The sequence below is a fragment of the Protobothrops mucrosquamatus genome, unplaced genomic scaffold (genome assembly GCF_001527695.2).
Source record: "Protobothrops mucrosquamatus isolate PMUCROS unplaced genomic scaffold, P.Mucros_1.0 scaffold898, whole genome shotgun sequence".
Classification (NCBI taxonomy): Eukaryota; Metazoa; Chordata; class Lepidosauria; order Squamata; family Viperidae; genus Protobothrops; species Protobothrops mucrosquamatus.
The window spans coordinates 531,561-550,015 of NW_015387150.1; the positions used below are offsets into that span (position 1 = coordinate 531,561).

At 36.7% G+C, this 18,455-nt stretch overlaps 1 protein-coding gene across 1 annotated transcript in view; it reads right to left on the reverse strand.

Annotated features, from left to right (window-relative positions):
- Window positions 1–18,455, reverse strand: part of TENM2 (teneurin transmembrane protein 2) — a gene marked incomplete at its 5' end in the record, with an annotated part of 346,728 nt that overhangs the window by 252,330 nt on the left and 75,943 nt on the right. Inside the window, one exon of the mRNA XM_015819334.1 lies at window positions 7,915–8,149. Coding sequence (XP_015674820.1) covers window positions 7,915–8,149 — 235 coding nt within the window. The remainder of the gene's footprint in view (window positions 1–7,914; window positions 8,150–18,455) is intronic.

The following is an 18,455-nucleotide window of genomic DNA, read 5'->3' on the forward strand; positions in this document are numbered from 1 at the left end:
TTCCTCCCCATCCAGACCCGTACGGCCTCCAGGCAACGGGCCATCACGTCAAGGGCATCGTTGGGGTGGCCTGGGGTGGAAATGTACAGCTGCGTATCATCAGCGTACTGATGGAAATCCACCCCAAAGCCACGAATGATCTCCCCCAGCGGCTTTACATAAATATTGAACAAAAGGGGGGAGAGGACCGACCCCTGAGAGGACCGACCCCTGAGGCACCCCACAAGTTAGGGGCCTAGGAGTCGACCTCTGCCCCCCTTCTCTCCCATAAGAACAAATTTTATTTTTCCAAGTAATTCTAACAAAGTCGCAAAGGATATGCAAAAATCAAAACAAAATACATGGTGGTTGAGAAATCCTGTTTGCTTATGTTATCATTTTGCATTACCTAGGGGGAAGTACATATCTCATTACTAAGATAACACTGAAGAGTTTAAAACTTCTAACTCTAAATATCCGGGGAGAGGTTACATACTGTACAATTGCATTATTCTTTGTTAACAAGGGGAGAAAAGATGTGCAGAACATAATCAAAATAGAAAAGTCTTTTTTGTAATAAATGGGCAGCATATTTTGTAAGTAGGTTGTATATGTGAAGAAGCCCCAGTATTGAGATTAATAAGCTGCCACATTTCAAGGAAAGCTAAAGAAACTGCTAAATTAAAGTGCAGTGCAACGTGAAACATTATGGTCAGCTGGGAACAGAATGTCAATTCAATAAGTTAAAGCCATAAAGCAAAATTTCAGATGAAAGGGTTCAGTTGTTTCTCTGCTTCTCTGATAAAAACATATAGATTAAAATTGTCCCCAAAATAGGAGAGGAATTATGGATCAATAATTGGCTAATATAAGTTTAGTGATTCATAGAAAACAAAGGTTAAATTTCTTAAAGTTTAATGACATTTGCTAAAGAGGTATATCTTTTTTTAAAAATTATTCTTAAAAAAAATGGGAGGAAAAATCTGTCTGGGATGACGTTCAAAAAACCTGAACAAAACAGTGAAAGTGTTTTCTTACCTATGTTTGTTTGCTTGTTATTAAATTTATTGTTCTGTGAGAAAGAGTTCTGCTATTTTCATAAAAGTGATCATTCTATTTATATCCAATTTCATTTCAAACTTTGAAAAAAGAAAGGATGGACATTTGCCATTCAGCAGATATGAGTAAGTGACCAATTCAGGAAGTATGGGCGGAGAGAGAAAGGAAGAACTGAAAGATAAATAAGGATCCACATCAAAAGGCAATTTTTTTATTTGGCAAAGGCATGAGTATCAATACTTTTTGAACCAAGATTATAGTGTATGCACAGCATCATTACAATACAGGAAGAACTTCCTTTTGCTGCCTGTTAAGAAAGCAGCAGTGAATAAATTCATTTTCTCCTTTCCTTCATTGTCCCCTTACATATCCCAGGAAGGGATATGTTACGGACACCGTCTGTTAAACAATTCCAGCTGGAGGGGTCGAGGCAGAGAGTCTTCTCTGCAATTGCCCCTGCCCTGGAATATTCTCCCCCTCTCTGGGAGGTGAAGCAGGCCCCCAGCCTCCTGGCCTAAAGCTCTCCTCCATCTTTTAATTCACTTTCACTTTTTCACTTTTTTAAGTTTTAATATTTTATGAGCATACTGCCCAATGTCCATCTGTGAGAGAGATGGACAGTTTTTAAATTTGATAAATGAATGAATGAATAAATAAATAAAATAAATAATAAGTGTATAAAAGGTGCAGCTTTATATAATAAAGCTACTACTTTTTTTTTAATTAAAGAAAGGCTATTTCAATCCTTCCCACATAAATTCTGCCACTGATTTCTTATTCCACCTGTAATTCTTTTAATTTGGGATTAAAGGCTGACTAAGAAGTTAAATTTATTTCTGAGCAAAATTATACCTTTAGACCTTTACACCTAAATATTTAAAAACTTCAAAGATTCTGTAGTTATCAAGGAAAATTCAAGAACATGCTTTAAGGAAAACATGTTAACTTAAACCTCAGTTTCATACCAAATCTTAGAGACAGCTAGTCTGTGCCTATACATAAGTAAAAATCCATACAATTCTGAAATAGCTAAGTGCTTTATAGCCTTTTGCCATCTAGTTTAGGAAATGAGAAAGTTCAAAGATTCAGTGTCTCCAAACAAATCAGTATTTTCATCAATGCAATTCTCAGCAATAAATGCTAGATTCACCATACTATCCAAGATTAAGCAACATATCATCGCCGACTTATTTTCAACAAATTTGGCAGCAGCAATGAACAAGGTCTGGGCTACTGGCCAAAACATTCTTATCTCTTACAACCTTCTTGAGTCAAAGAAATATGCTCAGGAAAATTATGTAGCAGAGCTGATGTTCTGTTACTATAAATCTTTTTCCCCCCTTCTATTTTCATTTTGCTTTCACTCTCTTTTGAATCCTATTCTCAACTTTAAAGGTCTTCATGAACCAGTCTCAAATCTACTCAACAGCACTGGAGTGATGAAGATAAAATCACCTGAAGTTCTAAAAGTAACAGGATACATATTTAATATTCAACATTTCTGAGTGGGAAAACTAGAAAAAAAATGAACTGAAAGCTTTGGAAGAGTACAAACCAGTGTTGATAACACTAGCTTAGACTATAAGTAAATTCTGTATAGGCAGGTACCTATGTTCTCATTTTGATTTCTTTTATTCGCCAAATCAATATTCTTAAATGTTTATCTATGGTGTTAGGTATATACATATCAGGAGTGAAAGAAAATAATGAGAAGTTATGATTAAACTTTTTGACATTTTTTTCTAGTATAAGTCACAGCACCTAGTGGCAGATTTACTAATTTGTCCATAATATTCATCAGATGCACCCTGAACAAAACCTGGTCAAAGACCAACGCACCCACCCACAGCAAGGTGAAGCTGACTACATAAATATTTTATTTATTTTTCTTAGCATTTACACATGGAACAAATTCCACTCTACACATTGCCATTTGGTGTTTTGTTTAGATTTGGCACTGTCCACATATCTCTTGTGATCAACTGTTGACCTGGAACACTATTTAATAATAATAATGGTAAAGTTGGAAGGGACCTTGGAGGTCATCTAGTCCAACCCCCTGCTCAGGCAGGAAACCCTATACCATTTTGGACAAATGGCTGTCCAGTTTCTTCTTAAAAACTTCCAGTGTTGGAGCATTCACTGCTTCTGGAGGCAGGTTGTTCCACTAGTTGATTGTTCTAACTATCAGGAAGTTTCTCCTTAGTTCTAGGTTGCTTCTCTCTTTAGTTAGTTTTCACCCGTTGCTTCTTGTCCTGCCTTCAGGCGCTTTGGAAAATAGCTTGACTCCCTCTTCTTTGTGGCAGCCCCTGAGATATTGGAACACTGCTATTATGTCCCCCCTCGTCCTTCTCTTCATTAAACTAAACATACCCAATTCCAGCAACCGTTCCTTATATGTTTTAGCCTCCAGTCCCCTAATCATCTTTGTTGCTCTTCTCTGTACACTTTCTAGAGTCTCAACATCTTTTTTACATCGTGGTGACCAAAACTGGATGCAGTATTCCAAGTGTGGCCTTACCAAGGCATTGTAAAGTGGTATTAATATTTCACATGATCTTGTTAAGAAGGGAGATGGGATGTAGAGAGGGGGAACGGAGGAAAGAGGAGAGGTTGTGGGTTTAGGGGGAGGAAGGAAGAGGAAAGTGAATGAGGGTGGATGCAAGGCGGGGTCTGCCGAGCGTCTCCGAAAATGTATTGAGTAGGATTGTCTTTTTTGTTTATGTTTTAAGTAAATGCATCATATTTGTATTATTTGTTGTTTAATTTGAAAAATTAATAAAAATTTTATATAAAAAAAAATATTTCACATGATCTTGATTCTATCCCTCTGTTAAGGCAGCCTAGCACTGTGTTGGCTTTTTTGGCAGCTGCAGCACACTGCTGGCTCATATTTAAATGATTGTCCACTAGGACTCCGAGCTCCCTCTCACAGTTACTACTATTGAGCAAGGTACCCCCTTTACTATACCTGTACATTTGTTTTTTCTTGCCTAAATGTAGAACCTTATTTTTTTCACCATTGAATTTCATTGTGTTAGATAGCGCCCAGTGTTCAAGTCTGTCCAGATCCTCCTGTATCCTAAGCCTGTCTTCTGGAGTGTTGGCTATTCCTGCCAGCTTGGTGTCGTCTGCAAATTTGATGAGTTCCCCATCTATCGCCTCGTCCAGATCGTTGATGAAGATGTTGAAGAGCACTGGGCCCAGAACAGAGCCTTGGGGCACCCCACTACACACTTCCCTCCATGTAGATGCGGTTCCATTGAGGACCACATGCTGAGTACGGCCAGTCAGCCAGCTACGGATCCATCTGGTGGTGATGCTGTCTAACCCGCATTTTTCTATCTTATCAAGTAGTAGGTTGTGGTCTACTTTGTCAAATGCCTTACTGAAGTCCAAGTAAATTATATCCACAGCATTCCCCTGGTCCACTAATTTTGTCACTTGGTCAAAGAATGCAATAAGATTTGTCTGGCATGATCTGTTTTTGACAAACCCGTGTTGGCTTTTAGTAATGACTTTGTTTACCTGTAGGTGTTCACTGATTCATTGTTTGATTATCTTTTCCAGAATCTTCCCAGGTATTGAGGTCAGGCTGATAGGTCTGTAATTTCCTGGGTCCTTTTTCCCCCCATTTTGTAGATGGGAACTATTCGTGTTACCATATGGATTAAAGAGATCCAGATTATCTCTTCCAGTAGTGCTGTAGGCCCTAATTCTGGGATCATCTGTAATGTTCTGTTTTGGAAGTGGCATAATCTGTAATGTTTTGGTTTTGGAGGTGGAGCCAACAGAAAACACAATTAAAAAGTTTTCAAAGAAAAACAAGAAAGTCCAGTTGCCTCCTGAAAAAAGCACTTTTGGGACAACCATGACCTGGATGACTGAGAATCTCCATAGACATTTAGCTATGCACTATGGGATGAACACCCCTCGAATGGTGCGGGAGTATGAACGGATTTCCAGAAAACATTGCAGACTACAGGAACCATTTGCACTTCAGTTTGAGATGCAGAGAACAAAGACTCATCCCCATCAGCCTGCACCTATCTACAACAGTGAAGGGACACAGGGCCGAAAACATCCTGTAGCCAAGAAGGCTCCACACACAATTGCACTACTCAGGTGACCCTGAGGATACAGATAAACCTCCAACTGGCCTCAATGACTCTCTAAAAAAAATGCAAATGACCAGCTGTCGGCAAGGAATATAAATCCTTCCATTCCCCAACATCCAGTCAGAACTGAAGAAGCTTCTTGGATGGGAAGCAAAACATTTAAAAAAACAAACAATAAAGTCCAGTTGTCTCCTGAAAAAGCACCTTTGGGACATAATTAAAAAGGCATGCATGTTCCCCCTCTTGTCTGGTCAAAAAGCTTATAAATGACTTTAGTCACCTCCATCCTCAGCTTTTCCAATTGTTTTTCTGAATCTTAATGGTTACATATTTAAGTGGGCACTAATTACAGGGCTAAGAAGATATTTTAGCCCACGAGTGATGTGGGTTTGCTCCCCCTCATAAAAATGCCAATGCTTATACTCTGTAATATATATTATGTCCATATACTGTATACAGTAGATTGTTCTGCCTTACTTTCCAAAAGGGGATCTCCATGTATGTCAGGGTGTGGCTTCAGAGTTCTATCCCAATTTGGAGAGACAAAGAGAAGCCTATGCTGTTGGTCTATCACAGCGGTTCTCAACCTATGGGTCACAACCCCATTTGGGGTCGATCGACCATTTCACGGGGGTCGCCAAGCAAGGCTGTCCGCCATTTTTTTCCCCTTTTCCGGTGGGTGCCTTACCTCCCTTGAGCTGGGCCAGCTGGTGGTTGGCCTGCTCCGTCTCTGCCGCTTGCCAGCTACGCCTCGGCCGGCGCAGGGGGTGGAACCATGCATGTGCAGCGCTCCCGGGCAGGAAAGTCCTTGACTTACGACCAGTTGGGTAGTCCTTGACTTACGACCGGTTTAGTCCTCGACTTACGACCGGTTTAGTCCTCGACTTACAACCGGTTGGGGGTCGCGGCATTAAAAAGGTTGAGAACCACTGGTCTATCATCACTGGATGGGCCTCAGAATGATCATGCTAAAAAAACCTGAATCACGCAGATAGGAATGGAGAACTTAGTAGCTTCAGGTTGCCTGATACTTTGATTCTTGCCTTAGACATGCCAAATCTATGTAGGTTGTAAGTATTGTAAGTCTATTCATGCTGCATCATAGACTTCCTTCTTTCTTACAATACATATAGACTTTAATGTGTCAAGTGCAGACTTTTTTTTGTTACATCAGAAGCCATATTTATTATTCTAGCTTGTTCAGACCATATTTTCACACAATGAAAATGATGTCAAATAAAAATTAGACTGCCATGATTTTTGAAGGCATCATGTAAAACCTCATATATGGCAGTCTAATAAACAAATTTACCCTAGGATCTAGGATATGTACGGACAGCTATTGGAAAACAAAAATGTATTACTAGGAATGTGAGAAGGCAACACAGATGAACACAAGAGAGCTAGAAGGAGTGATAAGAGAAGTTAGCAACTGTCTAGGAATTTTTAGTCTGCATTTACAAACTCATTCCACAAAAAAATGTAGAGGTACTACAATACAAATCTTTTTGGATTTTTGTATTGTAATGCACCCATATATTTGATGCATTTATAAACGTACTCTGAAATTTAAGAAGTAGCAAAACGCAAAAATTATTAACAGTATTTTAAAATAATCTTTAAAAAGGTTTTTTCTCCTTCTGTCACAGTCAACAAACACCGAACTTTTTGAGTCATTAGCATTTGCCCTGCAGGAATCAAATTGACAGTCTACAAGGGGGATTTAAATAAGACTGCATATTGGCTGAAGTATAAATGAAAATTATACTTTGGTCTGTCTTGAATCAGTGATTGTTTTTTCAGCTTTCCAAAATATTTACTTTCAAATTAGACTATGCATTTGGCTCTTTCTGAAGTAATAAATAATGTATTAGTAACACTTAGTCAGTATACCCTTGTAACACCTTCCTGTGCTTTGGAGTAGAATATGTGACATGAATTTTATTTGTTAGGTATGCAAAATATGTCTGACAAATACATATGTATCCAACAAGAATAAGTTGAGCTGATCAATATTCATTAAATAAATCTACAGATTAAAATTAGGGTTTCGGTTACATTACATTATATTGCTTTTGTGTAGCATTATTATTTATCAGGGTAGGCTATTTTATCAGTTTGCTTCAAACAAGGTGAATGTCCTTGCAAAGACCTCTTGGTGATAATGAGTTTGCTTAAAATTCTTTTATTGAAATCATTAGATATTAACATCCAGATCCTTAGCACCTGGCCCTTCATGAAGGGCTAGACATAATTAAATATAACATGGCTATAGGAAGAGGGTATTTTCTGTTGTGGAATTAATTTCATGCTATGGAATTAATTTCACCTGAGATTAAGTTAGTCCTGACCCTGCTGGCCCTTTGCAAGGCCCTAAAAACTTGGTTGTGTGACCGGGCCTGGAACCCAGGAGCGTAATAAAGTCTGTCACTTGGCTTTATTGAGAGATATTTATGAAACTCAACTGCTATGTGTTTTTATTTTATATTAAATATCTTAACATACAATTTTAGGGTTTTTTTTTAAATCTATTTTATTGTAAGCTATCAAGAATAATTTATGTGAGGTAGGTCTCTATAGAAATCAAATAAATTAGTAAGTAATACAAAAACAACTTGGAGCATGCTGTCCAAAGAATGGTTTCTCCTCTCTAGAAATCTCAACAAACTAGTTTTGTGAATGACTTAAGAAAGCCATTCTTTTTTTAAAAAAATAGAATGCTATTAAAATCATTCTGCAAATATCAACATTTGTCTACCTGGTCTCAAGAGGCACGTTGCTATTCAGCACCCAGCTATCCTGTAACTGAACAGATTCAGGAGTGGTGGCTAAATCATTTGGTGCAGGAGCTGGCGCATGGATCTGGTTCCGCCGATTTGTTAAGGAATTCCTGTTGAGGGAGTTGGCAGAAGAATGGTGATGGGATAGAGTATGATTGTGAGGTGGTGGAAGAGGTGGTCTCAGAGTTGACTGACTGTGATGATTTGAAGGCCCTAGAAGGGAAAAAGAGAAACAAGAAATATCTCTGAATTATCCAATCTTTTAAAAAAAGCAACAAATCCTAAACTTTTAGCTCAGAACTTCATTCTGCTTACCAGTCCTACTAGATTTAGGACTGCATTTCAAAAGAAATGGATCAATTTCAGCATTTGCAAATATGACCCTTAAAATCAATAGTTATCGTATAATTTGTTATGTAATCATTTCCTCCTTGTATTAGCAACTAATTCTTTCCTTAAACACATTCCAAAGTTACCAAAGAGGTAAGAAGTTTAGCAACTTGTGAATTAGTTCCATGCCAGTCCACTAATATATAGAAACAAGATAGTATCAAACTGGTCAAACGGTATGTTTCAATCCATTCTTGTAAATTTAATATAGTATGTAATGGTCCTTCAGTGATCCAAATCAAACTATGTTTATGCAAACTATGAATGGACCTTAAAGTAGCTATTCTAAAGATGCATCCTGAATAAGCAAGACAGCCTTAGACAGCTCATTTATAAGCACACAATCTAGCATTCTGGTTAAAACTGAAGAAGTTTGAATCTATTAACTTCCTAAATGCAAGATTGTTTAAAAATGCAATGTTACTCCATGACAAATGAATACTAAATAAAACAAACCATATCTTACAGGTATTAGAGGAAAATAAACAGAAGTTAATAAGCTTACAAAATGTGTTAACAATCTCTTTTCTACCAATCAAGATGAATAATTAGATAATTTTATTATCCTCATACACTCCTATTTTATTTCTGTCTGAAAAATGAATTAAAGGCAATATAAGAAAAAAAATAAGCATAGCAGACAAGTGAAATATTAATTGTACATTTAATCATTATACTAACTTGTAATTTATATAGAGAGCAATAATTAGGAAAAACAACAACATTAGCAATTATAATGATATATGTTTAGTTTGAGAAACTTGAAGATACATTTTGTATTTAATAAATCAATCAGTGACAGAAAATGTCAGCTTAGGAAAGTGTTCATAGTTAAATTGATTTGTACTCCTGTGGAACTGAAGATGGCAATAGGAAGATGCATCCCCTAGATATAATTTTAAAAAGTGAATGTATATAATTAAATATTGAATTGTCTCTTTAAAACCCGAATGGAAGCTCTGTAGGTAACCAAATAACAAATTAAGTTTATTTTTAATCACATCTATTGCAAATCTATCTGGACCAAGTTTGCAAGTTGAAAGTTAAAAGTTCAGATTGTAATTTTATGAGTCCCCACTGAACTTCCTCCCAAAAACTTCAGCACAGAGACTTCTCAAAGGATCAAATCCTGTACTTTTTTTAGAGGAGCTACGTTTCATATACTTACAATTCCATAAGAAGTTTCAGATGAATAGCATCTGATAGCATCTGAATTGGGGAAATGTTTCTCAATTTGTCAACAACCTCCAGAATGTTATAGCAACAGCACTTAGCAATAGCACTTTTGCATCAAAACAAATATTTGCATAAAGGGCCATCTTTCCCCTTTGCTCCAATCTTCCTACTTGTTCCTCCTTATAAGGTGAATTGTTTTATCAGAGTCTAAGGAGAAAAGAATCTTGAAAACTGGTGGAGGAAAATTCAGCAAGTGTGGAGCTCTACAATGGCTGTTAAGAGAATTATGAGACTTTAATTAACTGTACACACATTTACCTGGATCTAAACCATTGTACCCATTTGTATCTAGGCAAGATGAAAGCAGGAGTGAGAAAGATTGACTGAGATCCCTAGATAAAACTATGCCCTGTGGCAAAACTACATTTATTTCTAGGGTAAATTTGAGTAAGAGATGATGTCAGAACAAGTATTATTCACAGGTTTCATTCATTTAGTAGAGAACAAACACACACAGACAAACACAACATTTAGAGGAGTATAGTGTAAGAGCAGCTGCTGTTTTCAATCATCTTATATTCTCCAATATGAAGAAGCAATAAAATACAAATCTATCAGCATCATCAGAGAAAGGAGTTTAGAATATGTTCTGATGAAAGAAAGCCACAATGCTTTAAATCTTTTGGTGGCTTGACCTCTTAAGTGACAAAGCGGATTAAGACATAAAGACAAAAAGAACCAGATGCATTCTTATTTACAGTATGACCAATCGCATCAGAAATACAAAATGTTGTGTTACAGAGAGATATGTCTTTATAAAGTAATTATAGCAAAAAAGTGTTCTTTAAAAGTCCCTAAATTTCCTCATTTACATCACAGTGCCATACAGAACATTCAGTCTTGAAGAATGGTGAAACAAAAGCATCTTTTAAAAGGTAAAAAGAGGTCCAGGGTATGTTTAAAATGAATACAGCTTTAACTAAATGGACCTCTTTTCAAATATACTCTTTAAGGAAAAAGAAGCAGCCAAAATGTTTCTGAAATGATCCTTTAACTTTCTTTTCTCTGGGCCCATCAAAATTAAAATGTATTTTGGGATTCCCTTTTAAGGACAATGAAATAAGAGATTTTTTTAATATTCATTTTTATTTTACTCTGAAACATGGATAGTGCTCTATAATTTTACAGAGTTTGAAACTGTCTTTTATATAATCAAGCATAACCTCCTGCTCATTGCACGAATCTACATTGAAGCACCTCTGACAGATGATTCTTCATTCTGTACTGGAATACATCCAGCAAAAGATCAACACAGCTATAGAAAGAAAAATCCCATCTTTATTGTTATTGTGGTTGCTTCTTACTATTGCTATGCAAAGTAAGGTCAATATTGAGAGATCAGATTTTAGATTACAAACATTTCTAAGACTTTGGAGTTGTTGGTGCTCTCTGAGCTTGATTGTTTGTTTGCAGATGTTTCATTATCCAACAACATAACATCACCAGTGTGAGGGTGGGGGTTTCCATAAGATTATAAATGCCACTTTATTAAGGCTTATGTTCAAACTAAAGCTATTTGGAGATTGCAGAAAGCAGCTTAAATTAGCATAAAATAAAAGTCTCAAAAGTATTATTAAAAATTAAAAAACAAACAGCTCAAATGTTGTGAGAAACAGGGACAGAAGCTATTTTTGCAGTATGGTCATGGACTTTCATACAAAGGTTGCCTTTCTTCCCTCAAACAGTTTTTGTTTTCTCTTTCACTGGGTTGGATCCTGAAATATGTGTTGTGCATTAAGGAAGAATCTTTCTGTCCATAGGATGTGCTTATTCTAGTATTATTTGTTTATGCAATTAGTAGATGACTCACAATTTTTGTTCATCTTATCCCTGATAACTCTTTAACCTTATTGATTCACTATGGAATAAATTTTACCTGACTTTCACTTACTTTGATTTTAAATGATCATCAGCCACCATGAGATTTAGCCTATTAACTTTCAATTTCTTTTATATAAGTTCCCTTATATTTTAGAAGTTCCTCCACTTATATTCAAATGTGACTGTGTTAAACCAGAATAGGGGAGACTATTTGCACTCAGGATTGAAATGAGAGGTCCTTGGTATTCTTTTAGCTTGAATGTTTTCTTGCAGATGTTTCATTATCCAAATTAGATAAGATCATCAGTGCTGGAAAAAAAAAACCCACTCCATACCAACACTGTTGATATTACCTAGTTTGGGTAATGAAACATCTGCAAGCTTAAAGAGCACCAAGCTTAGAGAGCACCAAGGACCCCTTGTGTCAGTTTCCTATTTGCTTGTATGCTAAACGTAACAGCATAGTCAATGTTTATTTTTCTTGCGGATTGGAAATCACGGTTGTCATCAGCTATTGTAAACTATTACAAAGTTTTATTTTGCATGTCTCCTTGATTTCTTTCAAAATCTCAAGTTTGCTCTCCATATTTTTATCAGGAAGGCAAGAGCATATCCTTAGATCTTACATTTGTGGCCAGATATTACTAGTCATACATAGTGATTTTTTTTAGAGGAATCTGGTCTTCCAATGTTTCTATCATGTTAGATTTTATATTTTCCTTGACATGAACAGCAACCTCTTTCCCATGAGGTCTTTCCTGTCTTTACTATAAAGCTTGTATCCAGGAATGATTCACTCCATTTCACCAGGTTACCATTCCACTCATATTCATATTTTCATATGCAACCAAATGCACTCCTTCCCCCATCTTGATCTGGAACATTCTAGCATTGGAAGAGGAATGCTTATAAACCATATCCTTACATAATGTATAAGGCAGAACAGTAACTTGGAAAACTACTGAAAATCAGTATATTAAATGAGAAGTAACACTTATTTTTTATTTTTTTATAATTTATTTATGTATTAATACTATAAGATACTAAAACACAAAAGAATATAGTAGGAAAGATAGGGGAGGGGAAAGGGAAGGGAAAAGTATAGGAAAACTGGAAAAAAAAGAAAGAAAAGGCATTGGCTGCTCCCTTTGGTGCAGTAGAATAAGATAATAACATCAAACCTCAACTTTTTACTTTTACATAATAATGTACACTAGCCATTTCTATAACAACAAACCTATCTAATAGTTTTTTTCCACCTTGAGCACAAAGTAGCTCCAGAAGTGGCTTCCAAATAGAAACAAAAGTAGTTGTGTTTTTGTCTTTAATCAAAGCAGTCAGTTTAGCCTTCTCTGCTGACTCCATCAACTTCTACAGCCATTCATCCATTGTGGGAATCATTAACTTGGAAAACTACTGAAAATCAGTGTATTAAATGAGAGATGATACTTCTGATTCTTTCCCTTACATATAAACTACTCTGTGCAACTTTCTTAAAATATGTACCTTTGAATGTAAGCATTGTAGCATACATAGTTTTCTTCTGAATATAGATTTTTCTACAAATTCTGCAAGTAATTTCCTTAATACCAATTTACAATACCATTTTACATTACTTTAAATTTTCTTAATACCACTTTACAATACCATTTTACATTACTTTAAATTTCATTAATACCACTTTACAATGCCTTGGTAAGGCCACACTTGGAATACTGCATCCAGTTTTGATCACCACAATGTAAAAAAGATATTGAGACTCTAGAAAGAGTACAGAGAAGAGCAACAAAGATGATTAGGGGACTGGAGGCTAAAACATATAAGGAACAATTCCTGGAATTGGGTATGTCTAGTTTAATGAAGAGAAGGATGAGGGGGGACATGATAGCAATGTTCCAATATCTCAGAGGCTGCCACAAAGAAGAGGGAGTCAAGTTATTCTCCAAAGTGCTTGAAGGCAGGACAAGAAGTAACGGATGGAAACTAATCAAGGAGAGAAGCAACCTAGAACTAAGGAGAAACTTCCTGACAGTTAGAACAATTAACCAGTGGAACAACCTGCCTCCAGAAGTGGTGAATGTTCCAACAGTGGAAGTTTTAAAGAAGAGACTAGACAGCCATTTGTCTGAAATGGTATAGGGTTTCCTGCCTGAGCAGGGGGTTGGACTAGATGACCTCCAAGGTCCCTTCCAACTATTATTATTATTATTATTATTGTTGTTGTTGTTGTTGTTGTTGTTATTAAATGCATGTATATCTATATGATTTCCTGAAATTTTTATATATAATATACCAACTGATTCCATTTCGGTGGATTGTACAATGTTTCATTTTTTTCCCTCCTTAAAATCCCTGAAAGACTTTAAGAAAGCTTTTTAAGGCAGTTAGAATAATTTTTTTAAAGATTCAAAAAAGTCTAAGGGAATATACTTTTACAGTCATATCTTCCCTTTATTTTCCCTTTGCTCTTCTACAAACCCCGCTTTAGCCAAATTTTGTCTAAAATTCTAGTCTGTTGACATTTTTTCATATGAAAATATGAGATGAGCATATCTTTAAGAATCTGATTGCTCTCTAGATGGCTCATGAGGGACCCCAAAAATTGCCACAGTGATGTAAGAATAATTGTGCATCTCTTCCAGTTCATTTGACACCAAGTGTCTGGCATCCAGGATAAAAAATTCTAGAACTGGGTGCACAATAGGTTTTTTCCCCTACAATAGTGTTTTATAAAACTCAGACTTTTTATAATAAGTCTATAGTAGGCAATTGTACAATAGCACAAGACAGAAACACTCTTCAGTTGCCACATTAAGGAAATTTATGAAAATCACACTTTGAATTTCTCCCCAAACATAGCAATTCTGAAGGAAAAAAAAAGATGTATACACGTTAACTCAAATGCAAACAGGGGCCATATGGAGGTCAGGGCTATAAACCTCCAAGTAAAAATCTTTTTCTACCAAATCTATTTGCCTCAGAAAGTATTGACAATGCGGGACAGCATCTTCATAATGCAAGTAGTAAGCATGGGAATGAATGATACGAAGGTGAGAGACAGTGGGCAAATTTGCTCAGTAAGGAAAGAGGGTTAAATTCTTCCTCATATTCCTTAATCTCAACTATTAGATAACTATATTCTATATGTCTTATAAAAATAGTACAGATGCAAATGCAAACACTAGTAGGATATGTATAAGCTAAAAATTACTGATAACTGTAACAAAGATGTTTTTACTTAGTTGATAACAATAAGAACTGCATTAGCCTAATATGAGATAATAGATATTAAGGGAAAAAGAGAGGAAATATCTGATGTTGTAACTTGAGATTTATACTAAAGATTTATGAATGTTACTGAACTATTGATTAACCCAGTCATTATGTTGCTTTTTAAATACTTAATTGTAAAACTAGAAAACTAATAAAATATTATGATAAAAAATAGTACAGATATTATGTTTTATGTGGTCATCAAGTCCCTTCTATTACTCATTGCTTACTTTAATACCAGAGGTCTTATTTTATGATCATTATATCTGTTTTGATTTCTAGATAGCTGAATATTCATGGAACTTTCTGTACCTTTATATTTTTTTCTTCCTTCAAATGAAAGCCGTGAAAGCATAATTAGGTTTACCCATTGCACATAATAAATATAAACATCCCATACTTAACTATAACTTGTCTTCTCTTAACTGTTTTCTCCTTCCCAGCATTTGTGACTAGAAAGAGGTCAACCTGTGATTTGTTTACAGTTAAATGTGTTGTCTAGATGTATCCTTTATCCTGAATTCAGATGATGTTATGGGTGTCTACAGAAGGGACAAGAGAGGCAAAATAAGTGTTGTGAAGCAAGCTTTACCTCTTGCTCTGCCACAATCAAATGTGTTAGGGACAGAGATTGAACTGCAATAGTATATATAGGTGCTTGTGTTTTAATGGCACCTCTTATTTCAATATTCAATTATCAATTTTATCAGAACACTTAGAAAGTATAACTATTTAGGAACAAGAGTTTATTTAGCTATTTTCTGTTTACTTCAGATTTAAAGCTTAAAAGATTTCTTTGATTTAGGATTAAAGGCACACTCACCCAATGTTTTCATACTAACTCTGACCATCTCTAATAGCTTAAGAGTCATTAAAAGATTGATGAGAAAGTGACATTTCTGAACTTGGTGTTCTTTAAAAAGTCTCTGTTGCAGTTGTTGCCTCTCTGTTAGAAAGTATAACTATTTAGGAACAAGAGCTTATTTAGCTATTTTCTGTTTACTTCAGATTTAAAGCTTAAAATATTTCTTTGATTTAGGATTAAAGGCACACTCACCCAATGTTTTCATACTAACTCTGACCATCTCTAATAGCTTAAGAGTCATTAAAAGATTGATGAGAAAGTGACATTTCTGAACTTGGTGTTCTTTAAAAAGTCTCTGTTGCAGTTGACAACTTCCTCGTCTCTACGTCCCGATCCCTCTCTGCCTTTCTCCACCGTCTCCACTTTCTCCAATCTTCTGCTACGTGCTGCTCCTTCTCCATTTCCCTGCTTCTCTCACTGCTCTCCTAGACCACCAGTTTCTCTCCGACTTCCACTGTCTATCGCCCGTCGTACCGATCTTCTCCCAGCTGCTTCCTTCCCCGTGTGTTAATCCTCTCCTCTTAAACCATTTGCCACAAAGTTCTTTGTCTCCCTCCTGTTAATCCTTTAGTTATTTTAATTTGCTGACTCATAGCTCTTCCCGCTGGGTCGCCGCTTACTTTGAGGATTCCCTCGCAAATTGAGCTTCCTTCTCACACCAAAACTCACGGACATGTAAATCTTTTTAGGCTCTTCTCTTCTATTGCTATTTTGGGATATTTTTACTCACTTCAAATGACACAGTCTGTTAAATAGATCCTTGCTTCCGCATCATATGTGACCTGTCATGGCCTCGAGTCTGCCATCTCGCAATAGCAGACACTTTCACGCCGGGTTTAAGGGGTTTCCTTTCATTGTAGCGGGTGATCGCCTTTCACCTCGCTACCCCCAAGGCTTCCCCCTTTATCTCGCGTGGCTCTCCAGGCTCTCTGCGCCCCCGAAGGGCCCTCAATCGTGAAAGAATCAGAGTTGGAGGACGGAGACTGTACTCTTTCCTCTACAACGCCTCAACATCGCCACCACATCACCACCGGAAGTCCCTCTGTTGCAGTTGTAAGCAAGAAGGCCAATGCTATCATCTCCCAGCACTTAAATCCATGGAAAACCATTGCCCATTGTGAGGACCAGCTATCTGGAGTGTATATGGGTAATCTCCCATCTTCTCCTTATCCAGAGTGGTTCCAAGGAATTAATCTATTCACCGATTCCTTGTTCTTTGCCACAATCATCAACTCCAGATTCACAATATCTCTCCTGGAAGCCTCTGAGATTGTTTCTTTACTAGGGCTGAACAAAAACATTCTCCAATGAAATGTTATTTCAACCATGGCTTTGGAAAGTGTTCCATTATTCCACTAGCCTAATATTTCAGTTTTAACCTCCAATACCTGGTCATGTGAAGCATCTACTTCATTCTACCAAATCTACTTCATTCTAAATTTGTGAGTTCTTCATATTTTCTGTGTTGTTATTATATTTTGAAACAGTATAGTAAAAGACTACTGTAGTCTGCAATATTTTACAATTTTCTTCTTGTCCCATCACTTCTTATTCCATTTTTAACTCTACAACACTGTTTTACAGCCTCAGCAACTTTAAGAACTTCAAACTCTAGAAATTGCCAAGGGTGAGAAACAGTGCTCTATAAGAAGAAATATGGTAATGACTCCAATATTCTTGCATTTTGTTTAATTTAGCATCGTTCTCTGTTCTCACATTTCTAGGATAAGGTTACACTATGAGGAATGGAAATATCTCAATCTTATGAAAGTGATTTTGCATTGTGTTGGCTTGAAATTCAACATTAAAAAAACAAAAAACAAAACTAAGATCATGGCATTTGGTCCCATCACTTCCTGGCAAATAGAAGGGGGAAGAAATAGAAGCAGTGACAGATTTTATTTTCTTGGGCTCCCAGATCACTGCAGATGATCACTGCCATGAAATTAAAAGACACTTGGTTCTAGATAGCATATTAAAAAACAGATACATCACTTTGCCGATAAAAGTCTGTATAATCAAAGCTATGGTTTTTTTCAGTACTAATGTATGACTGTGAGAGTTGGACCATAAGGAAGGCTGAGTGCCAAATTGAGGCTTTTGAATTGGGATGTTGGAGAAGGCTCTAGAGCAGGCATGTCAAACTCGCGACGTCACATGACGTTGCGTGACGTATCGGAGCTTTTTTGCCATTGCCGGCAATGGGGTGGGCGCGGCTCCGGTACGATGAAACTGGCCCGCGGGCCAGCAGTTTGACACCCCTGCTCTAGAGCATGGGTGTCAAACTCGCTGTGTCACATGATGTCATGTGACGCAACGTGTTGCAATTTTTTTTGCATTGCCGGAGCTGGGGTGGGCATGGCCTCCATATGATGCAACTGGCCTGCAGGCCGGCAGTTTGACACCCCTGCTCTAGAGAGTTCCTTGAACTGCAAGGAGATCAAATCGATCAATCCTAAAGAAACCAACCTAACTGCTCTTTTTGAAGGACAGATACTGAAGCTGAAGGTCAAATACTTTGACCGAGAAGGGAAGGGAAGGGAAGGGAAGGGAAGGGAAGGGAAGAGAAGAGAAGAGAAGAGAAGAGAAGAGAAGAGAAGAGAAGAGAAGAGAAGAGAAGAGAAGAGAAGACTCACTGATGCTGGGAAAAATTAAAGGCAAAAGCTAAGGTGGATGGCAGAGAATGATATGGTTAGGTAGTATAATCAATGCAATAAACATGAATTTTTTTTTTAATTTTTTTTTTATTTTTCCAAACTCTCCCCCATACATATACTGTGATATTTATCAGATATTAACATACATTCTTTTTACATTCTTATATATAAGATACTTTTAATGAAATAAATACATGCACATGACTTTTGGTGTTGCTCGCCCATTTCCCCTTTTACTGCATCCCCACTCCTTCTTCTCTACCTTCTTTCTCCCCTT